This window comes from Mustela erminea, chromosome 9, assembly GCF_009829155.1.
Source record: "Mustela erminea isolate mMusErm1 chromosome 9, mMusErm1.Pri, whole genome shotgun sequence".
NCBI classification, from domain to species: domain Eukaryota; kingdom Metazoa; phylum Chordata; class Mammalia; order Carnivora; family Mustelidae; genus Mustela; species Mustela erminea.
Window position 1 is genome coordinate 54,251,635 of NC_045622.1, and position 24,660 is coordinate 54,276,294.

Consider the following 24,660-nt stretch of genomic DNA (forward strand, 5'->3'; position numbering starts at 1 on the left):
TGGGGAAATATGAACTAATCAGTAAAGGTGTTAGGGCAATAGAATAGCCACAAAAATAAAAATAAAAAAGAATGAGGGGCGCCTGGGTGGCTCAGTGGGTTAAAGCCTCTGCCTTCGGCTCAGGTCATGATCCCAGGGTCCTGGGATCGAGCCCCGCATCGGGCTCTCTGCTCAGCAGGGAGCCTGCTTCCTCCTCTCTCTGACTTCCTCTCTGCCTACTTGCAATCTCTGTCTGTCAAATAAATAAATAATAAAATTTAAAAAAAAATAAAAATAAAAAAGGATGAAATAAAGAAAGGAAAAAAGAAAGGGAAAGGGGTGTGTGTGTGTGTGTATGTGTGTGTGTGTTTAGGAAATATACCCTATACCTTGTATCAAATTCTAAATGGCTTAAAAATATTTAAATGTAAATAATTAATGCATAAAGTACCAAAAGAAACCACGGAAAGTTATTTTATAACCTCAAAGGTCTAAGAATGGTGAAAAACTCAGAAGCCATAAAAAGAAAAAAAAAAAATCTATAAATTTTACTACATAAAACATTTTTAAATTATGCATGGCAAAAACTGTGATATGCAGAGTCAAAGGAAACAACCTAACCAAAACTTTTCAACTCACATAAGCAATTTCACTAAAATATAAAGAGTTCCTAAAAATCAGTAAGAAAAAAATCCAAAAACCCGATAGAAAAAAATGGCAAAGAATATTAATAGATAATTCACAGAAAAGGAAATACAAATAGCACTTAAACATGAAAAGATTCTCAACCTCACTCATAAGAGAAATGTAAATTAAAGCTACACTAAAATTGGCACAGACCAAAAAGTCTGCTAACATATTCAGAGGCAAGTCAGTGGCAAAACAGGACTTAGCTTAAAAGAGTACGCTTAAAAGAGTACAAATGGAAAAACCTCAGATGATGGCCATCTGGCAGTAACTACCAAAATTACAAATGCACATATTCTCTGACCAGTAATTCCACTTCTGCATTTGTGAAAAAATTATGTATTTTTATAGAGATATACATCATAATATATGTAATGCACTATTGTTTATATTAGCAAAAAAACTAGAAATACATTAAATGTCCATCAATAGGAAACTAGCTAAATTACAATATATCCTACAGTGGATACTAAGTGGCTATTAAGAATAAATTATATGGCAACTGTCTGAGCACTGATATGGAACAATCTGTAAGAAATAATATTAATGGAAAAAAAAAACACAGAAGTTTGGGACACCTGGGTGGCTCAGGTAAAGTGTCTAAATCAATTTAAGCTCAGGTCATAATCTCAGGTTTGTAAAAAATGCCCCACATCTGACTCTACGCTGGATGTGGAGCCTGCTTAAGATTCTCTTCCCCTCTCCCCCTTCCCCTACTTACTATGGCTTACTCACTCTCGCTCGCTCGCTCTCTCAAAAAAAACCCAAAAACCCACAAAAGTTTATGCAGTCAATGTGTTTATCATGTTAGCATCTGTGTTTCATAGAGAAAAAAAGAATATAATTATGTCATTATTGGAGAAGCATATAATATAACCGATAGCGTCGTTGTCCCAGGGAAAGGGAAATGGGTATTTGTCCCAGGGAAAGGGAAATGGTTGTCCTAGGGAAAGGGAAATGGGTATAAATTCACTCTTATATACCTTTGAATTGTGATCCACATGAATATATTGTTTATTTTTTTAAATAAAACCAGGGGCTAGGTAGCTCAGTCAGTTGAGTGTCTAACTCATGGTTTCAGCTCAGGTCATGATCTCATGGTCATGGGATCAAGCCCCACATCAGATTCCATACTCAGTGGGGAGTCTGCTTGAGATTCTCTCTCTCCTCTCTCTCTGCCCCTCCCTTTGCTTACATTCTCTCTCTCTCTCTCAAATAAATAAATCTTAAAACAAAATAAAATAAACTTTATTTTTTTGTTACTTGCTTATTTGACAGACAAAGAGAGAGAGAGAGACAAAGACAAAGAGAGAGAGCACAACCAGGGGGAGCTGTAGAGGGAGACGGAGAGAAGCAGGCTTCCAGCTGAGCCATGTGAGGCTCAATCCCAGAACCCTGGGATTATGACCTGAGCCGAAGGTAAACACTTAACTAACTGAGTCATCCAGGTGCTCCTAAAATTTACATTTTTTAAAAAACAGAGATGGCAACTAACCTTTAAGCACAGGTATCTGTGATAGCCATTACCAGAAGCAGTGTGACATAGTGGTTAAGAGTTCAAACTAGAGTCAATAATTCTGAACTCTAGGGTAGTACAACTCACTAGTGGGCAAATCACTTACTTTCTGAGCTTGTTTCCCCTCCCATAAAATGGAGATATTTCCTGTATGCCTACCTCTGTGAGTTATTTTAAGGATCAAATAAAATAATGGATATAAAAGCTCTCTGGAAAAACCATGAAGTACTTTATAAATATAAAGTATTAACAGAAATAGGGATTTTGAAAAAAGGATGTGGTTATCAGTGTAAGGTGATGAATTGGTTCAGGCATTTCTAATTTGAAGAGACAGATTTAGAATTCATTTATCTAAACAGAGGTGACATGGTCTCAAATATAACCGATCTCCAAAGGACAAACATTCAATAAACAGAATTACAAAACTGGAAAACATCCTCAAGGTCACCTAAGCCTTTGCTACTCAGGATTACCTGGGAACTTATTGGAGACACAAAATCTCAGGTCCCACTACGGATCTATGCAATCAGAATCTATATTTTAACAGGATCTCTGGGTAATTTTTATGCACATTTTAATTTTAGTAAGTACTACTCTATCTTATTCACTTCTCAGATAATAAAATTGGGGCCATAAGTAAATGGAACTGGCCATGTTCGCACTGTCAATAAGTACCAACATCAAGATCTGGACCCAGGCCTAGCCTCTTGGATTATGTGTATATGTATGCATGTACCTCATGTATTTGCTTCCCAGATACCTTGTTTCAAAACCCAAGAGACATCTTTGCCTTGCAGATATCCCATGTCCCAACCCCCACTTCCGATCAGCCACCAGCCCATCAGTTCATTCTTTCTTCACAATATCTCTGGCATATGTTCCTTCTTTTCCACATCCTTCATTCATTGCCCTAAAACTACTGCTATGCATACTATGAAAACCCAGCTTCCTCCTCGTATGCATGTATCAAGTTCCTCTCCTGGAAACAAGAACTCTTTTACAAATAGTATGTTCTATTTAATTCCAAAAAAAAAGATGCAAGCCATTAAAAAGCATTGGATATTAGCATAACTGATTCCAGGCAGAATCTGTTTGAAACCTAGCAAAACTAGCACACTCTAATTTGGTAATCCTAACCCAGAAACTTCCTGTTGTCACTCCCACTATTTCTTTCCCATCACCACCTCCTCTTTGCCCTAGAACTGACCCAGGTTACCTTCATCTAAGAAGGCCCTTCCACCACAATCACGCTTTACTAAATAAATCCAAAGGCTCTGAATCTACTTACTATTACCATCTTCTATCCCAATCTGTCCCAATACACTCTCAACATTCATAGATATTCTCATATCTTCTTAATTCTCTCCTATACACTGTACTCTAACAATCCCAAGTATTTCATCATTTCTTGAGTATCCACAATGTTCCACGAACTACACACATTAAAAAAGAAGTCTAGGGGTGCCTGGGTGACTCAGCTGGTTAAGCAGCTGCCTTCGGCTCAGGTCATGATCCCAGGATCCTGGGATCAAGCCCCACATCAGGTTCCTTCCTTAGCAGGGAGCCTGCTTCTCCCTCTCCTTCTCCCTGCCATTCTACCTGCTTGTGCTCTCTCTCTCTCTTTCTCTCTCTTTGTCAAATAAAGGAAGAGAGAAAGAAAGAAGTCTAAATACCTTTGAAGGGATGCCTGGGAGGCTCAGTTAGTTAAGCATCTGCGTCCCACTCAGGTCATGATCCCAGGGTCCCAGGACTGAGTGCAACATCAGGCTCCCTGCTTAGAGGGGTGTCTGTTTCTCCCAGATCCCTATCCCTCCCCACTGCTCCTGCTCTCTCAAATAAATAAATAAGTAAATTTTTAAAAGTAAATAAATAGGGGTGCCTGGGTGGCTCAGTGGGGTAAGCCTCTGCCTTCAGCTCAGGTCATGATCTCAGGGTCCTGGATCGAGTCCCGCATCGGGCTCTCTGCTCGGCAGGGAGCCTGCTTCCTCCTCTCTCACTCTCTCTGCTTGCTTCTCTGCCTACTTGTGACTTCTCTCTGTCAAAAAAATAAATAAGGGACGCCTGGGTGGCTCAGTTGGTTAAGCAGCTGCCTTGGGCTCAGGTCATGATCCCAGCGTCCTGGGATCGAGTCCCACATCGGGCTCCTTGCTCAGCAGGGAGCCTGCTTCTCCCTCTGCCTCTGCCTGCCATTCTGTCTGCCTGTGCTCGCTCTCTCCCCCTCTCTCCCTCTGATAAATAAATAAAATCTTTTAAAAAAAAATAATAAAATAAATAAATAAATAAATAAATAAATAAATAAAATCTTTTTTAGATAAATAAATAAATACCGTTGAATACCTTTCCTACATAAATTCAAGAAAACTAAAAGCTCTGGTCTCTGCCCTATTTGCATTTCTGCACCAAGAAGTTTGGACAAACTGGGGTACCTGGGTGGCTCAGTCAGTTAAGTGTCTGACTCTTGGTTTCGGCTCAGGTCATGATCTCAGTGTCCTGAGATCAAGCCCAGAGGTGGCCTCCATGCTGAGTAGGGAATCTGTTTGAGATTGTCTCCCTCTACCCCTCCCTCCTCCTCCCTCTCCCTGTCCCCACCTGCCCCCACTGGCTCACACACTCTCTCCCTCTCTAAAATAAATAAATAAATCTTTTTTTTTAAAGGGAAGTTTTGACTTTTTAAAGAGCAAATAATATGGGAAGACTTTTACAGATGTTCAGCCACAAAAGCAACAGAGGACAGTTGAGTAAGACACCCACAACATGAAGAATAACTCTTACAAGACAGCCTATACAGCATGAGGGTAAACAATTCTAGAGTCTCCCATGTACAAACTGGGTTCAATTAAATCAACCTGAAAAAAACAAACAGAGTGGGCTTCAATTCAAAATCAAATTGTGAGCTACTGGTTCCCATGATCCCAAACACTGTCTTTGTGTTATAGAATGAATTTGGCAGACCTGGGCCTGAGCACCTCGCTGCCGTTGTCACTAGGAAATGTATTTAAGCTCTCTAAGCTTCTCACTCCTCATCCATAAAATGCAGTTAGTGACAGTTTGTATCTCACAGAACTTAATAAGGAGTAAATGGAGTAACTCCGAAGTCCTTACACACAGCTCTGGCACATGTGACAGTTCAATAATATTACTATTATTATCAATCACCCTAAAGTTTCCTCATTCTTTTGTAGAGCTTCAAAAGCTATCCTCTGAACCATAGCTATATAGGTTTGTGTAGGTACGGACTATTATTATCAATCACCCTAAAGTTTCCTCATTCTTTTGTGCTGCATTTACCTCTAGAGCTTCAAAAATCTATCCTCTGAACTGGAGCTCTACAGGTTTGTACAAAGATGAAACTGGAAAACTGCATTTTAAGTTCAACAAGTGAGTGAGATAGTAGGAAAAGCTCTGAATTTAGAACCAGAATAGGTAGATGTGAACTCTAGCTCTTCCATGTTCTTTTCTGGGCTTTGGTTTTCTTCCCTGTTAAATGGGAGAGATGGCTCTAACTACTGTAGCTAAAAATACTATAAGAACAGTTTTAAGGAGAATAGCTACTACAAACAAAGCAGTAGGCTAAAAGATAAAGTAAAAGTGGGAAACCTGTTCATGAATTACTGTAATGGGGTATCTCTATAATAGTATGTGACAAGAAATCATGACTCTTGTCTTGAGGAAAATTTGGCAGTAAATGGTAATTACAATTAGACTAAAATGAATACCTACAATTAAGCAGGCAAACATTTAATCACTATGACCCAGCTCTAGAATCTACACTTTTGATATATCCTTTCTGACCTTCTTGTCCCATCCATGACCCCAAACAAAGATGATCATTTCTCTGCTCTGGGCTACCACTACCTGTGTACAATGCCACCATCCTATAGCACTTGCTGCAATTACGCTTTATTGTCAATGCCCCCCACAAAAAGAGGGGTGATCTCTAAATACAGAAACCAAGTTTTAATCCTTTTTCCACCTACAGCACTTAGCACAAACCTGGCACAAAGTAGGTCCTCAATAAGTGTTTGATGGATGAACCAATGAGTGAATCACAGACAATATTAGCAACTTCACTGAGCCATGTGAGATAGTACCCTTAAGTATATGGTAACATTTAAAGCTATATTTTAAACAAAACTCTTAATAAATATTTTATCACAATTCTTTGCCCTTCTGTAGCTTCAATGACGATAAGCTCCTTAAGGACCAAACTATGTCTGTTTATCCCAAGTGGCTAATGGGTAAGCACACAGATATTCAATAAATGTCTGCTAATAGAAGAACGGAATGGAAAATGCATGAATAGCCTGCCTCACCACTCAGACCTCAATCTTCCCTTATTTAGAAATTTTGTCAGCAGTCTTCTCACCACTCTTTCCACTACCGTGCTCTCTTCTTTTGTCAACAATCCTTGAATAAAAAAATTAATGAATTAAAAAAAAAAAAGACTATCCTCCCTTTCTTGCTTACAGTACAATGTCAAAGTCAGACTGGTAAATGTGGAGGGAGTGTTAAGAGCTGAGAAATCTTTGTTTTGTCACATCACAGCCAAGACTAGCTCAGGTAAAAACCCTCAATGGATGGTAAATCTGCAGGGTGGGGGGCAGCAGGATATATGCATGTTCTCTAAGTGTCTCCCTACAAACTACTCACTGGTCATGCACATGGGCACATGCATAGACTTCTAAAGCTGAGAAATCAGATAATATCTTGACCATGTGACCAAACTTAACAGCACCAGTGAGGGACAAATGGACACCACATACCCCCAGAAGTGATACATTATGAAAGACACATTACCACACATGAAATATTCCCAGTGAGAACGCATAATCTGAATCTGATCATGAGGAAATATCAGATAAACAGAAAATGAGGTAAGTTCTATTTTAAAAAGGGAAGAAGTGATCTGTATTATGACACTGACATTAAAAAAAAAAAAAAAAAGACAAAGAAAAGCTGTGGAAATCTCTTAAGAGGTAAGACAATTAAATGCACTACCTGATCCTAGACTGGATCATGAACTGGAGGAGGAAAATTTCTATAAAGGACATTATGGGACCAACTGACACAAGTGCAATATAAACCACAGATTGAATAAAAGTATACCAGTGTTAAGTTTACTGAAGTTGATAACTATACTATGCATATCAAAGAGAATATACCTATTTAAGAAATATATATGCAGTATTGAAGGGTAAAAGGTCACAATAACTTCAAATGATTCACATATATCAAAAAAATATTTATCTATACCTATACAGACACAGAAAAAGAGAACTTACAAATGATAAAGCACACAGAATTATGTTAACAGTAGACAAATTTGGGTAAAGGGTATAAAGGTGAGGTATTCCTGTATAAGTTTTACTTTCAATAAGCTTGAAATTCTTCCTAAAAACAAGTCCTAGCCAATGCAATAAGACAAGAAAAGGTATGGGGCACCTGGGTGGCTCAGTAGGTTAAGGCCTCTGCCTTCGGCTCAGGTCATGATCCCAGGGTTCTGGGATGGAGCCCCAAGTCAGGCTCTCTGCTCAGCAAGGAGCCTGCTTCCCCCTCTCTCTCTGCCTGCCTCTCTGCCTACTTGTGATCTCTGTCTGTCAAATAAATAAATAAAATCTTTAAAAAAAAAAAAAAGACAAGAAAAGGTATAAAATGTATACAGAAAAGGTATAAAACTTAAACATGTTTTTGTCACAGATGACATGATTATCTATAGAGAAAATCTGAGAAAATGGACAAAAAACTCCAGGAACTAATAAGCAATAATAGCAAGGCTGCAGGATACAGGTTAACATACAAAAGCCACTCACTTTCCTCTCTACCAGAAACGAACAAGTAGAATTTTAATTTAAAAACATGACATCAGGGGCGCCTGGGTGGCTCAGTGGATTAAGCCGCTGCCTTCAGCTCAGGTCATGATCTCAGTGTCCTGGGATCGAGCCCTGCATCAGGTTCTCTGCTCAGCAGGGACCCTGCTTCTCTCTCTCTCTCTCTCTGCCTGACTTTCTGCCTACTTGTGATCTCTCTCTCTGTGTCAAATAAATAAATAAAATCTTTAAAAAAAAAAAAAACATGACATCATTTATATTACTAACCTCAAAAAGTGAAATAGTAGGCTTGAATCAAACAAAATATGTACAAGATCTATATAAAACTACAAAAGTCTGATAAAAGATATCAAGAAATAACTAAGTAAGTGGAGCAACACTGCATATTCATGGATAACAAGACTCAATATTGTCAAGATGTCAATTCTTCCCAACTTGATCTACAGATTGATGCAATCCCAATCAAAATCCCTGCAAGTTACTTTGTGGTTATCAAACAAACTGATTCTAAAGTTTATACGGAGAGGCAAAAGACCCAGGATAGTGAACATAATACTGAAGGAGAGCAAAGTTAGAGTAGTGACAAGACTTACTATAAAGCTATGGTAATCAAGACAGTGCGGTACTGGCAAAAGAATAAACAAAAAAATCAATCAAACAAAATAGAAAGCCCAGAAATAGACCCATATAAGTGTTTTCAACTGATCTTTGATACAGGAGCAAAGGCAATACCATAGAGCAAAGACAGTCTTTTCAACAGACAGTGCTGGAAGAACTGGACATCCATATGCAAACAAATGACTCTAGACACAAACCTTAACATCCTTCACAGAAATTAATTCAAAATGGGATTATAGACCTAATGTAGAATGCAGAACTATAAAACTCACTAAAAATAACACAGGAGAAATCTAGGTGACCTTGGGTATGGCAATTACTTTTTAGATGTAACACCAAACACAATCTCCATGAAAAGAATAACTAACAAACTGGACTTTGTTAAAATTAAACACTTCCGCTCTGCATAGGACAATGTCAAGAGAATGAGAAAACAAGCAATAGACTGGGGAAAATATCTGCAGAAGGAACATCTGACAAATGATTATTACCCAAAATACACAAAGAACTCTTAAAACTCAACAATAAGAAAAAACAACCCAAATGAAAAATGGGCCAAAGACCTTAGCAGACACCTCACCGAACAAGATACGCAGATGGCAAACAAGCTCAAGAAATAATGCTTCACATCATTTTTCATCAGGAAAATCCAAACTAAAACAAGATGACACTACACAGACTTATTACAACAGCCAAACTCCAGAACACTGACAGCACCAATGCTGGCGAGGATGTGTAGCAACAGGAACTCTTAATTCATTCATTGTTAGTGGGAATGCAAAATGGGATAGCTATCTTGGAAGTCAGTTTGGTAGTTTCTTACAAAACTAAGCATATTCTTGTCATACGGTCCAACAATCACAGTCCTCGGTATATACTCAACAGAGTTGTATGATTCTAACTGTATGACACTCTGGAAAAGGTAAAACAATGGAGACAGTAGAAAGATCAGTGGTTGCCAGAGCTTAAGAGGGAGTGAGGGATGAACAGGTGTAGCACAGGAGATTTTTAGGGCAGTGAAACAACTCTGTATGATACTATATGGGTGAATACATGTCATTATACACTTGTCTATAACCATATAAACATATAACACCAAGAGAAAACCCTAACGTAAACTATGGACTCTGGAAGACAATGATGTGTCAATGTAGGTTCCCCGACTATAATAAATGTACCAAAGAGTGGGGGATATTGACAATGGAAGAAACTATGCATGTGTGGGGGCAGGGTTTTTGGGGAAATCTTCATACATTCTGCTCAATTTCACTGTGAAATCTAAAACTGCTCTTAAAAAAAAAAAAAAATGAAGTTTTAGAAAAAAAAAAAGACTGTCCTTCCTTCTACCTCCAGGATAATACCCAAATCCTAAAACGTGGCATATATGGCCCTTTATAATCGAATCCCAAACTATTCCTCTCCAACTCATTTGTTTCCACCATCCTCTTCCAAACAACTTAAACTCCAGCCTCAGTTAATTATCTGCCATTCCTGTTGATACCTTACTTTTTTACTCAGGCTGGTCACTCTGCTAGAATGTTTTTCCTCCCCTTTCCCACCTCAGCATATGTTCAAACCATCTCCTGTATTACACTAAAATGGTTTGCTGATATAGTCGCCTTAACCATTAGGCTATGTGTCCCTTCTGGGCAAGGACAGCACCTTATTGATCCTGTATCCTCAGTGCCTAACAAATTAGTAATAACAACAGGAGCCAACAACTAACATTTCTGGAGCACTTTCCCTGACCAACCACTTTTTAAAGCAAATTTATGTCTCATTTAATCCTTTCAACAACCCCAGAGGGTAGGTGCTATTATGCCCATTTGATTTGAGCGCTCCTGAGGCATAAGGAGATCAAGTAACTTCCAGACTGCTCAGCTAGGAAAACGGAAAGACCAGGATTTCACCCAATCAGCTCTAGAATCCACATTCTTCACCAGGGTGGTATACACAGCAGCAGAAAAAATAACTATTGAACAAATGATAGTGTAGAACAGAGTTGAACACAATGTTTATGGAATGAAAATATTAGGGAAGAAAAGTCAAACAATTGGCAACTGAGGAAAAGGAGGCACAATGAGGTTTAAAAATGTTTAGAGATAGAGGGGCGCCTGGGTGGCTCAGTGGGTTAATGCCTCTGCCTTCGGCTCAGGTCATGATCCCAAGGTCCTGGGATCGAGCCCCACATCAGGCTCTCTGCTTGGTGGGAAGCCTGCTTCCTCCTCTCTCTCTGCCTGCCTCTCTGCCTACTTGTGATCTCTGTCTGTCAAATAAATAAATAAAATCTTAAAAAAAAAGAAAAAAGAAAGAAAGAAAAAAAAAAAAAACTATCCTTCAGCTCAGGTCATGATCCCAGGGTCCTGGGATGGAGTCCCACACAGGTTCCCTGCTCAGCCCAGAGTCTGCTTCTCCCTCTCCTTCCACCCCTCACTGCATGCTTTCTCTCTTTATTTATTATTTTTATTTTCTCAAATAAGTAAATAAAATCATTAAAAAAAAAAAAAAGTGATACCTGGGCAGCGCAGTCAGTTAAGCGTCTGCCTTCAGCTCAGGTCATGATTACTGGGTCCTGGGATCAAGTCCCACATCAGACTTCTTGCTCAGCTCCTGCTTCTCCCTCTGCTTGTGAGCTCCCTCTCTAACAAACAAATAAATAAAGTATTTTCTAAAAAAAAAAAAAAAACTTTTTAAAAAAAGAAATTATAAAACAAGGGATAAGAGATGAACTGGATGAAGGGGGTCAAAAGGTACAAATTTCTAATTACAAAATAAATAAGTCATGGGATGTAATGTGACTATAGTTAATAATACTGTACTAAATATTTGAAGGTTGCTACAAGGACTTAAAAGTCCTCATAACAAGAAAAAAAATTTTTATGTAACTATAATGTAGCTATATATGGTGACTGGGACACGTGGCTGGCTGCTCAGTCAGTAGAACATGTGACTTTTGAACTGCGGGTCATGAGTTTGAGCCCCACATTGGGAATGGAGTTTACAAAAAAAAAAAAAAAAGTTTACTTAAAAAAAAGAAAAAACTATGTATGGTGACAATGTCAACTAGACTTATTATGCCAATCATTTCATAATTTAAATGAATATCAAATCATTATGTTATATACCCAAAACTAATGATGCATATCAATTTTACTTCAATTCTAAAAAATAATAATAAACAATAATAAAAAAGTATATACATAATAAATATATATATTTTTTGCTACTTCATTAAAGAGGATATAGAAAATGTAACTTTCTTGAAAATTCAATGTAATAATCATGAGCAATACCTTTTAGTAATTTTCAGGTAGTTCTAAAATTGTCATTTATTTATCAAAAATGCAGCAAAAAAAAAAACAAAAAAATGCAGCTAAGGGGCAATTAAGAAATTCTGCAATTCTAGTGTCCCCATCTAATCATCAAACTGATGTCTTTTCATAGAAAAACATGAAAATCAAAACTAAACTAGTTACTCCAGAGCACCTGGACAAACTGTTCTTTATTTTACATTTATATTAAATACCCTCCAAGCAGAACAAACTCCATTAAGTCAATGCATGAAAACATGAAAACAAGACTGAAACACATTCTCTACAGTAAGTCTAAAATGGGACCAACTCTCTCCTGTAATGAGTACAGTACTCTAAAATATCCTAGACCTGTAATGAGCACCCACAGGCTACCTCCTATCTTGCTTTGTGATCTCTTTTCAAAATAAAAATTTTAAAAATCTTTTTCATATTCCTGCTTCCCATATATAGCTAGATATTAACATTTTAGTGGATAAAAGCAGTACCAGTTTTCTCAAGGAGATTACTCTACTTATTAAGGTAGACAAGGTTAAAAAAAGTTCTTCATAATTCTAAATAAAATTATTTTCATGCTACATTTTTTTAGAAGTTTCATTTTCCTTTAGTCTCATTAAAAAAATGACTGGCAGGGCACCTGGGTGGCTCAGTGGGTTGAAGCCTTTGCCTTCGGCTCGGGTCTTGATCTCAGGGTCCTGGGACTGAGCCCCACATCGAGCTCTCTGCTCAGCGGCAAGCCTGCTTTCTCCTCTCTCCCTCTCTGCCTGCCTCTCTGCCTACTTGTGATCTCTGTCAAATAAATAAATAAAATCTTAAAAAAAAAAAAAAGACTGGTATTGTGACAGGAAATAATTCATATCCTCAGAAAGACATAAGTAGGTTGGAGGAAACGAGGCATACAGTTTCTAATCACACATCTAACATAATTCAAACAAGGTGCTTTATAAATATCTGTTGAATAAATGGTTGATGCAGTTAAGTTCCTTCTATGGTTCTTTTATTTCTTTTTTCGTCTATTTATTTGTCAGAGAGAGAGAGAGTGCACACATGCACAAGGAGACAGAGGAAGAAGCAGGCTCCCTGCAGAGCAAGGAGCCAGATGTGGAGCTAGATCCCGAGACCCTGGAATCATGACCTGGGCCGAAGGCAGGCGCTTAACCAACTGAGCCACCCAGGTACCCCTATACTTCTTTTAAGAGAAGTTAACATGACATATAAAGTACTTATAGTTCAGAATTAAACCCTTAGTTTAAAAAAAAAAAAAAAAGTACATTCATGGTAAAAAGAACAAGCAGTTTTCCCTGAAAAAAAAAAGATCGTAAGTCTGATTTCCACTTTTACTTATTTGTACCTTCTCTTTTTTCTTACCCTGGCATCTACTAACAAAAGCCAAAGGTAACTGCCATTTTCAGCTTCCCAGTTTTTCTCCTTGTTTTTAAAAATATCTGAATGCTTCTTTCAGGACATTCTAAAAACCATGGTAGAGGAAAAAATGCCAGATATTTCAACAGACCAAACAAACAGACTCTTAAGTAATAGGTTCTAATGCTCAGCTTTTAAAATTATTGGGCTCAGCCTTTAAGGACTTTACTAAACGCACTTTACTAAAGTTTTCAATGCCTAGTAACATTTCTAGCAAATGAGGTCTATGGCAATCATCATCAAATATTACATAGAATGAAATTCCTGACATCACAAACCCATAATCACCAGATGCTGCTGTTTCAGAAATTTAAAAGGTAAAGAATCAATACTTTCAAGTGAACTATTCAGAAAGAATAGACATGGGGGAAGGGGGGGCGGGGGGAAAGGATCAGCCTGGTAAGTACCCAGGGACAAAACAGGAAGACTGATCACTTCAAATACAGAGGGATATTCCAAAGTTTCACTGTAATTCATACCAGAAAAGGGGACTGGGGGGTGGGGTCTGAGTGTTCTGCCTATAAAGAGAACTTTAAAATACAGTCTTTCTCCCATTTCAATTCTAGCCTAAAATCCCCAGAGCTGCAGAAATGATGTGTCAAAGCACAGAGATAAGTTTAAGAAACAAGTTCTGAAACACCCAGCCAAGCACAGTAGAACTGTTCGTGAGACCCAGGATCTGGTCAGATATCTGTCACTAAAAGAGACAAGAGGAGCTGTCAGGTAACTGTCAGGCGACTGTCACTAAAAGGAACTAAAGGAATACTCAATTCAGATTTGTTCAACTAATATTCTTTACTGACTCCTTCAGGAAGGGAAAAACAGATGGACCAAGCCTATTACCAGGGAAATAGTTTCAACTCTGAGGGCTTCAGATTTTGCATCTATAAAATTCTATGACTCAAATTCACACTTCTACCTTAAAAGAAGACAGAAAACAAGATTTTATATTAAACCAAGAAGGTATACTATGAGTTATACCTTTTTATAAAAAAGGGATTTATTTATTAAGAGAGTGAGAGAGGGGGACACCTGGGTCGCTCAGTCAGTTGGGCATCTGCCTTCGGCTCTGGTCATGATCCCAGGATTCTGGGATCAAGTCCCTCATTGGGTTCCTTGCTCAGGGAGTAGGAGGCCTCTCCCTCTCCTGCTCCCACTGCTTGTGCTCTCTTTCTCTCCATCCCTCTCTGACAAATAAAATCTTTTAAAAAAGAGAGATGGAGAGGGAGAGCACATGTGCACACAAGTCAGAGGGGCAGGGAGAAGGAAAGAGAATCTCAAATGGATTCTCCTGAGTGCAGAGTCTGACACAGGGCTGATCTCACCACCCTAAGATCCGGACCTGAGCTGAAACCAAGAGTCAAATGCTCAATCAACCCCAAAGTGCCCCTATACCACTGAAAATTCCAATGTCAACTTTTCCATCCTCCATGTGTTCCTCTAGCTTATAATCTAAGTACACAACTACTACATCATTCAAGACATCAGAAAAATTTAACTCTTCCTGAGACATAACTGATGTCATTATATATATAACATATATATATAACTACAACAAAGTATAAAACCTAAAATGCTTCAACTCTTCCCTTAACATAGACCTGTCTTTAGTTTATCTAAAATACCCCCTAGTTTCTTGCTGCACTCATTCAAGTACATCAAAAATGACAAATATTCCTCCTCTTCCCCCAACCCAGTGGTAATAAGTCTGACAGGTAAAAACACACAGATATCAAAAGCACACATTTGGAAATGATGAAAACCTTTTTTCTTTTTTTCATTTTACCATATACTTCAGGCCCAACTTATTAGTTTCAATTCTGCTCTTGCTCTATTTCCAGTCAGTTTCACTTCTGAATTTTCTGCCACAAAGTTAAGAATTGTGACCCTGTGGAGAAATTTTAAAGTAAACACTAAATAAGAACATAGCTTTTCCTTTCAAAGGAGAACTAAACATTTTCACCGGAAAAACTAAGAAACAAACAAATAAAAATTATTACATTCCTGACGGCATTTTGTCACATAAAAATGATTTAAGGCTGTTGATTTTTTTTTTCAAGTTTCTGAAGCTTCCTCATACAGTTTTGTTTACAAGAGAAAGCAGCCTAAAAACCATCATTCTATCTTATACATATTGGATGTTTTAAATCTGAGTCACAAGTAAGGGGCCCAATAAATATTTGCGGAAGGAATGAATGTGATACCACAGTGCGTGCTGCATGAAGCATACATTCCCAGTAAGACACAACTTTCTCTCTGCCTTCAGTGGCCTAACTGACAAAACAGACTTTTTTGAAAATATAATAAAAAGATAATTAAATCAGATTAGCAAAAGTAAGGTATCTAATAAACATATAAGAGGAAAATATATACTATGTACAGCCAAATTAGGCTTTATAAAGCTTTTTGGTGTTACGCTACCATTTTTTTTCTTGTATGTGTTTCAATCCCATTTCCTTCTTCTCTTTAGGCTGTCAAGTTGCTTAAAGGAAATTTTTATATAGAAATAAAATTGAAAAATAAAAGTATAGGCACGCCTGGGTGGCTCAGTCAGGTGAACACCTGGCTCTTGGTTTCAGCTCAGGTCATGATTTCAGGTGGTTGAGATCCAGCCCTGCACTGGGCTCCACACTCAGAGAATGCTTGAGATGCTCTCTCTACCTCTCCCCTCTTCCTACCCCCTCAACAAGGACACCCACTCACTCTCTAAAATAAATAAATAAATCCTTAAAAAATAAGTAAATAATGTATCAATCAATAAAAATATACAGCTCCTACTACATCAGCAGCAGTGCTTGTACCAACGTACTGTGGGAAATAAACCACATAAACCACGATGGTCCTGAACCTTAACAAAACTTAAAACTTCCTGCCTCTCCAGCAATCTGCAAAGAATGGCTGCCCACGGCAACTCAGGATCAAAGACCTTGACTGCAGCCCCTGTGTTGACACTGTGTGACTTTGAAAACATTACCCAGACCTTAGATTCCTCATCTGTAAAAGAAAGTGGTTACTGATATAAACCTCCCATGCAGAAGAATTCCAAATAATTTATGTAGATATTCTGCTGTCAAGGAGAGGGAACAGGAATCCCCACTCCATAAGTGTGGGCTGTGCATACTGACTACCTTAACAAAGAGGACAGCACAGAAGGATGGGTGGGAATGAGTAACCTTATAGCAGAGAAACCCCAGTCTAATCATAGAGAAAAAAAACAAAAAACAAAAAAACAAAAAACCGTAAGACTAATTCCGTACAGCCCACAAAATACCTAACCAGTACTCAAAACTGCCACAGTCATCAAGAGGAAGGAAAATCTGAAGAACCGTCACAGCCAAGAGACTAAGGAGATAGGACAAATATAATGTGCTTTCAGGATGGTATCCTGGCACAGAAAAAAGGTCATTATCAGACAAATGGATATACAAATACAAAGGATCCCTGCTGACTCAGTCGGTTGAGCACAGACTCTTGATCTCGGGGTTCTGAGTTCGAGCCCAATGCTGGGCATACAGTTTACTTAAAAAAAAATGCAGCATATACATACAATAGAGTATTATTTAGCCATATAAGGAATGAAATTCTGATACATGCTCCAACACAGAAAAACAATGAAAATATTATGCTGAAAATAAGCCATACACGAAAGGATGAATATTGTATCACTCCACTTATATCAAGTACTTAGAACAAGCAAATTCTTAAGGACAGAGGGCAGAACAGAGTTTACCTGGGGCTGGAGGAAGAAGAAAATGGGGAATTACTGTTTAATGGGTATAGAATCTGTTTGGGATGATGAAAATGTCTGGAAATAGATATTGATGATGACTGCACATAGAACACTGAGAATATACTTAATGCCTCTGAGTTGTACACTTAAAAATTATTAAAATGGCAAATTTTATGTTATGTATATTTTACCCCAACTTTTTTAACTAAGGAAATCTGAATAAACTGTGGACTTCAGTTAATAATAATACGTCAATATTGGTTCATGAATCACAACAAATGTATCATACTACTGAAAGACGTTAAGAATGGGGGAAATGGGTGTAGAGTATATGGGAGTTTTCTGTACTATCTTTTCATCTCAATTTTTCTGTAAATCTAAAACTATTCTGAAAAATAAGGTCTACATAAAAAATTTCAGGGGACGGGGCATCTGGGTAGCTCATTGGGTTAAAGCCTCTGCCTGTGGCTCAGGTCATGATCCCAGAGTCCTGGGATCAAGCCCCGCATTGGGCTCTCTGCTCAGCCTCTGCCTGTGGCTCAGGTCATGATCCCAGGGTCCTGGGATCAAGCCCCGCATCGGGCTCTCTGCTCTCTGCTCAGGGAAGCCTGCTTCCCCCCTCTCTCTCTGCCTGCCTCTCTGCCTACTTGTGATCTCTGTCAAATAAATAAATAAAATCTTAAAAAAAAAATTCAGGGGAGATAAAGGCTAATAGCACTAATACAGTCCACCTGTTCCAAAAATAGGACAAGAGGGGTGCTTGGGTGGCTCAGTTGGTTAAGAGGCTGCCTTCTACTCAGGTCACAATTCCAAGGTCTTGGGATGGAGCCCTACATCAACCCCCACACAAGGGAGCCTTCTTCTCCCTCTTGTCTACCGCTCCTTCTGCCTGTGCTCTCCTGCACTCTCTCTCTGTCAAATAAACAAATAAATTTCTTAAAAAAAAAAAAAAAAGAACAAAAAACAAAAACAGGACAAGAAAATGCTCAAGTCGATGAAAAACATGAGCAAGCAATCAGAAAAATTAATGCCAAGGATATAAATAAACCTGCAATTCACAAAAGAAATTAAAAGGCTACATAAAGCTATGCAAAGATGAAATTCATAGGTTTGTGTAAGGACAAATGAGATCATGTACTTAACATAATGTTTTATATACTATAAATGAAGCTATTAAAATATAACTAATAAGAAATACAAATTTAAATAACAGAAATATATACATATATACACATATGAAGGTTACATATATTCATATATTTATAACTAATGTGATTATATTCTATATATATTAACATATACAGATAACATCTGTATACATAAAACCATTTTTGAAAATACTGAGAAAACTTTTGAGCCCGAAGTTGACAAAATATGGAGAAAGACATTCTGTCATAATTTGGTAGTAGTACTGTAGTGGGTATGTCCTTTTAGGGAAACACTCTGCTAGTACCTTCTAAAGTTAAAAAAAAGAAAAACTGTATCAATCTAAGTTTATATATATCTCCTTTGAGTGAGTGATTTCACTGCTCAAAATTCATCCTACAGAATTATCAGCACAAATGTAGAAAGATAACCATACATGGATATTTACTGCAACAATGTAACAAAGAAAATTGGAAATAATCCAAAAGCTACCAAAAGTTAAATAAAGGTAACTGATCATTATTAGGCAAAATGTGGTAGATGTATATACCCTGACATGGACCACTGTCTAAAAGAATAATAAATTATAAAACTAAAAAAAATTTGTTAAGGAGGGGAATAAACCAGTTTAGAACTATTTAATCTGGGGTCTTCCATGTATACATGGCTCAAGAGAACCAAAACGCATGTAAAATTGTCTAGGTATGTAAATGCATTTTCTAAGGAAAGTGTCTGTAGCTTTTATCAAATTCTTAAAGGAATATGTAGCCCGCTGGAAAGGCTCACTAAACAATCAGGAAAAAGCATCCAGCTCTGAGTATCTAAGAAATGTAATTAAGTCATACTCAAGTGAGGAAGAGGGAGGAAAGAAATGGGGAGGAAAGAAATGCTCTCAATTAAACTTTTAAGGATATATTAAATGCCTCTACGACAATACACAACATTTTATTTCAAAACTGCTAAATCTAAGGGTGTGAAGGAAGTTATTCATCAGATGAGCTTATATTCACTAATTACAAACCTCAACCAAAAATTAAAGATCAAAAACAGTCTTCAAAATGTGTGACTAGTTCATGCTTAAATTACAGTTAAAGTAAGATCATACAGAAGCAATAGGAGCCAAAGATGAAGTGGGAGTACCATTTGACACAGTCAGGTTGGTAATTATGGACCAGTTACTCATACATACAAAGATTCACATGGACCAGTTACTCATACACAGCCTTAACTAAACTTAATTTTTTATCTTTTTTTTAAAGTTTTTATTTATTTGTCAGAGAAAGAGAGATTAAGAGAGAGAGAGAGAGAGCACATACAAGAAGGGGGAGCAACAGAGGCCGAGAGAGAAGAAGGCTCCTTGCTGAGCAAGGAGCCCAAAGGGGGACTTAATCCCAGAATCCTGGGATCATGACGTGAGCGGAAGGCAAATGCTTAACTGACTGAGCCACCGAGGCTTCCCTAAACTTTATTTCTTAAAGATAAGTCGATTAAAATAAGAGAAAAATAAGTTAGGTCTTCTACATAGTTTTGTGAACTTTCTTTGAGCAGAATAAATAAGTCTTTTCCCCTGGAGGCAGGTTAGAAAGAAGATTCCAATAGCTTTAGAACTAATATAATAATTTAACATTTTAAACATTATAGCCACTAGAATCAATGGGATTTAATGAAGACTGAAATAAATGAGTAGAAAAGAGCAGGAATACTCTCTAGCTTAAAATGAAAACATTTCTTAGAACAGTGGTTCTCAACCAGGAGTAACTTTGCCCCCCTAAGGGACATTTGACACCACCTGAAAATATTTTGGATTGTCATAACTGGACGGGTACTCCTGGTATATTGTGGGTAGAAGCTATGGATGTGGCTCAACATCTCACAGACTCACCCACCCACTCAAAATGTCGACAATGCCAAGAAGTGGGCTGGAGGAACCACTGAATCTGTGCTTTGAGATAATCAACTTTACAACAGAAATCCTAAAAGAAGGTTTACTTGTTTTGAAACACTGACACCCTATCAAATAGCATAGATCTTATTAAAATGACCTAATTCTCAAAGGTTATTTAAAAGAATGATATTAACTGAATTTCCAATTTATTTAAACCTTTTAAATGTCGTAAAAGCCATAGTCAAGAAAAAAAAAAAAAGGACAACGAATTAATGCTAAAAGAAAAAGTTTTATACACACACGCATCCTATGATGCTCACAAGCAATACTGAGCAAAGGAAACCAGACACAAAAAGCTGTATTTTGCATGATTCCATTTATACACGGTTCAAGAATAGGCAAAAACTAATCTCTTGTTAGAAATCAGAATTGTGGTTCCTCTGGAGAGAAAGAAAAGGAAAAGGTAGAGATGGGAGAGAACATAAGGAGGGCTGCTGGAATGCTAATAATTTTGTATTTCTTAATTTGGGTAATGGTTATATAACTGCGTTCACTCTGTGACAATTCATCGTGCTGTGTACTAAGTAATCCAAGTGCAGTTTATACAGTTAACACTTGCACCAAAAAAGGTTTATTTTTTCACAAAAAATTTATTTTTTAAATGTTATTTATTCATACCTTAAAAAGCTGAACACTTTGACCCACAGAGCTAAATGAATGTCAATTGCAAAAGTAAAAGTATTTTAGTTACATAGGCTACCTTCCAAGAATTCAAGAAGGATGACACCCCCAGAAAGCTGTAAATACCATACTCAGAGCTCATAAGTTGAACACTTAAGCCACCATATATCCCTTGGCACAAATCCAAAAATCTGACAAAGGCTTACAAATGCAGTTAAATTTATTCCATGGGCAGTTTGAATTACTGCCCCCAATTTTAAACTGTGAACTGTTATTAGAGAATGCATTCTATGAAACAAACGATGCTCTCTTTCTTAATCCCCCATTTTCCCCAAACTCCCCCAAACTAAACCCCTCTTGGCCCTCACCTCCTTAGGATTTCTCCAGGCTGCTTGCAACAGTGCCCACCATCGCCTCTCTCAGTATTCATCCTTATAATCCACCTCCCCAAACACATGAAAATCCATGCTCATTCCAGAGGCTGGTCCCCCATACCAGATTCGTACTCCCTCCCAGGACCTCATAAATACAATCCAAACCTCACTACCCTCAAACTCCTAATATTCTCTCCAACAACTAGCTTCCCAACAGCACCACAAAACTAGGGCACATGCAAACCCCATCTTTACATCCTCTTCTACCACATAAAAAAAGGCCTGCTTCTGCACACAATTCAGCTCACTGGCCACTGTAGCTACCATTCCCGGTCCAGCTCTCTGCTTTATTATCCCCTCTACTACATTCACATCCATCCCATTTCCCACCCACTCCCTGCCCCAAACTCTGCTTTCTTCTTGAAAAACCTTTCCTAAGTACTAAAGCAAGGATATAAAGTTGAACGAAGGATAAAGGAAGGTACTCCATTCTGCATGAAGGTAGCTGCTCCAGGGTCAAACACACCAACCACGGGCATGGACTACAGGTCAGAGGCACAAGTGCGAAACCCAGCCACAGTCCTTCCTAACTAACTGTCAAGGCTCTGGGCGATTTTACAACTTTAAGGCTCAGTCTGCTGAACTACACAAAATGGGAAATCATAAAAATAGCGATCTCACAGAGTTGTCAGGATGAAATAAACTACCGGCTGTCGAGCACTTTGCACAAATACTACGCTGTAAACTCTCAGTGGCTGATGGTTTTTCCTAGGTCCTCTCCTTAAGGAATGCAAGAGGGTGATGGTACTTCAAGGGCAAGGGAGTGGTGGAGGGAAGAAGTACCGTACACACATACGGTTGATACAAAGAATTGTGTCATATCCCCAGTGTTCTCTATTATCCCCTTACAATGTGGGTCCCGAAAAGCCCTCAAAGCCTCCGCTAAGGGATTGGGGAAGACACAAATAGATACATCAAATCCTGCTTTCACGGAGAGTTATTTGAGGGAATGAAGTAGGAAAGTGCCGCCCCTAAATTGCTCAAAATCGATCCTTGGCCGGGGGCGGGGGGGGGCGGGGTCTGAGAATTAGGACGAAAACCCCAAAGTCCCAAAGGATTTCTCCTGGGAAGCTGAGGGGAGTACTTCATAACAAGGAGATTAAAACTAAATACTATAAACCATAGACTCCTCAAGTTCTCCCCTAAGAAAGAGTACTAACTGGATTCTCCGCAAATGGCTTGAGAAAAGAAATGCGCTTTCCGCGTCTCTCAGGGGATACCTGGGCTTCCCCGGGTCCCTTACCCGGAGGGATAAGGAGGACGGTCCGCGCAGGGGAATCCCCAGCCTCCCCCCACCCCCGGCGGGGGAGAGGCGGACTCAGGCCGGGGCCCCCAGGGAGTTCCACTGGGACTCTTCCAGTCTCTTTGCAGCCGGTCTCCAGTAACGGGATCTCTCTGCGGGCTCGGGGATCTCCCAGAGCTTCGGCCATCGCTGGCTCCCTCCCCTCACAAGCTTTAGGTCCTCAGTACCCCGAGCTCTCCCCGCACACTTCTCCGGGTCTCCTGGCTGGCACAGGGTCCCCCCCGCCGCCCACGGGCTCTCCTCCCCGGCCTCCTCCGCCCCCCCCCCGCCCCGCCGAGCGCCGCGAGCCTGCGGGGTTACCTGCTGAGAGGGCAGCTCCACATGCAGGGCCCGCGCGGCAGAACCGGGTGGCAGCGAAGCGGCCGGGCCCGGGGGCGGCGGGGGGACCGGGCCCCCGACCGACGCCGAGGCGCTCATCTTGACCCAGGGGCCGCCAAGCGGCGGGGCCCGCGTTCCTCCGGCATCCGCCACCACCGCCTATCCTCGACCCGCCGAGTCCCTGCAGCCCAGAAACCCGCCACCCGAAAGGCAGGAGTGTTCTACCAAACCTCCGGCCGCCACCGCCGCTGGCTAAGGAAGAGCCATATTACCGCAGTGCAACCCCACCACCCCGCCGAGACCTGGCTTGTTCATTGGTTCGGCGGCTACGGGGGCGGGACCCAAAGCCAGACAAGGGACGTACTATTGGGTAAAAGGTCTGTCCATCGCCGGCCGGAATGGGCTCGGGGCGGAGGGACCCGGGGATGGCCTAAATCGCGTCTGTCAAACCCGGGTGAAACCTGGGGCGTTGCTTCTTTTTTTCCCAGTCTAATTGGTTCTCTCAGTACTATAGGGCGGAGTCTCCTGGCCGATCCGCAAAGGCCATTGCTCTAGGTGGGTGTCAGTTGTCAGTAAGGGGCAGAGGGGCGGGGTCTGATTAGGTAGAAAGCGCGCCTGGGCTCTGTTGTCACGTGCAGGAGGCAGGAGAGTCACCTGATTAGTGAGAGTCAGTCTTCCGAGCCGCTTCCGCCCGAACCTAGTTGCCATGGTAACCGGCCTCCGTCGGAGGGAGGCGACCCGTTTTGTGCCAGCTGGGTGGTGATGGCTGATCTAATGTTGCAAGCTTCCTGAGCAGCCTTTTCCTGAGGGGATCCCAGCAACATGCGGGGATTGAAAAGGAATATTTTGTGCTTCGACAGAAGGCATGCACCGAGACTAGAAACCTGTTGGGCAGTCCCACCTGCTCTTCAGCGACCAATGCCAACCCACAAGTCCACGCCCCTCTTCACACTGCTCTAACTAGTGCGCTGAGCTGCAAGGTGTACCAGGCACCCAGGACGCAGCTTCACCTCTTGTTTATGCTGTCCTTAAAAGCCTTTGCCACTTTTTTCCTCCCTAGTGTTTACTTACCATCAAATCTCATCCGGGGGTGGGGTCCCTTCTTGCCTGATCTATTCTAGGACCCTGAGTTAGAAACATTGCCTCTACCATATTTCTGATTATTTTATGGCATTGTCTTTCAAGAAGTGTGTAGTACACACGTACTGAATTCCTCAAATAAAAGGACCTTGTCATTCATATCCAGACTTCCAGGGCCTGCTGGATAATCAATACATGGTTGCTTTTTAAGTGAAGACCCAGCTCAAATGCCACCTCTTCCATGAAGACTTCCTTGATCATAATATAGCATATATAGCAAATGCGTCTATAATAAATAACACTGAATCATTCTGCAGGATATCAGTCTGCCTCCCCCCCCCAATCCCCTACTGTGAATTTCTCCACCACCTGGACTGACAGAGCTGAAATAACACAATGTTTTAGAATCAGACACAACAGGAATCACGCAGTTTGGGAATCTTGGCTCTGCCACTTTCTAGCTATGTGTTCCTGGGCAAACCAGTTTCTCTCTCTCAGCTTTGGTTTTCCCATCTGTAAAATAATTATAAGGTTGCTGTAGGGATTAAGTAAATCAACATATGTAAAGTGCCAGGGAGAGCCTCACATATAATAATTGCACTAAAAATAGTTTAATAAAAGGTAAGCATACTATCTTTCCAGGGTGTTCAGAAGCCTGAAGACACTTTGGATCTGACCCAGGGCTGGCTAACATGGATGTCACCCTGTCTTCTATTCTGAGA

General features: G+C 39.8%; 1 protein-coding gene across 4 annotated transcripts in view; it reads right to left on the reverse strand.

The window, feature by feature from the left end:
• UVRAG (UV radiation resistance associated) overlaps positions 1 to 23,178 on the reverse strand; it is a 298,599-nt gene extending 275,421 nt beyond the window's left edge. Inside the window, exons 1-2 of one of the 4 annotated variants that reach the window (XM_032359470.1) lie at positions 22,841 to 22,927; positions 15,148 to 15,249 (exon numbers count right to left, since the gene is read on the reverse strand). In XM_032359470.1, the coding sequence (XP_032215361.1) occupies positions 15,148 to 15,150 (3 nt within the window). In that variant the 5' untranslated portion in view covers positions 15,151 to 15,249; positions 22,841 to 22,927. Of the gene's footprint in view, positions 1 to 6,495; positions 6,590 to 15,124; positions 15,250 to 22,840 lie in introns of those variants that run through there. The other 3 variants (XM_032359468.1, XM_032359467.1, XM_032359471.1) reach the window with 3 other exon arrangements.
• Between the last annotated feature and the right edge of the window lie 1,482 nt (positions 23,179 to 24,660).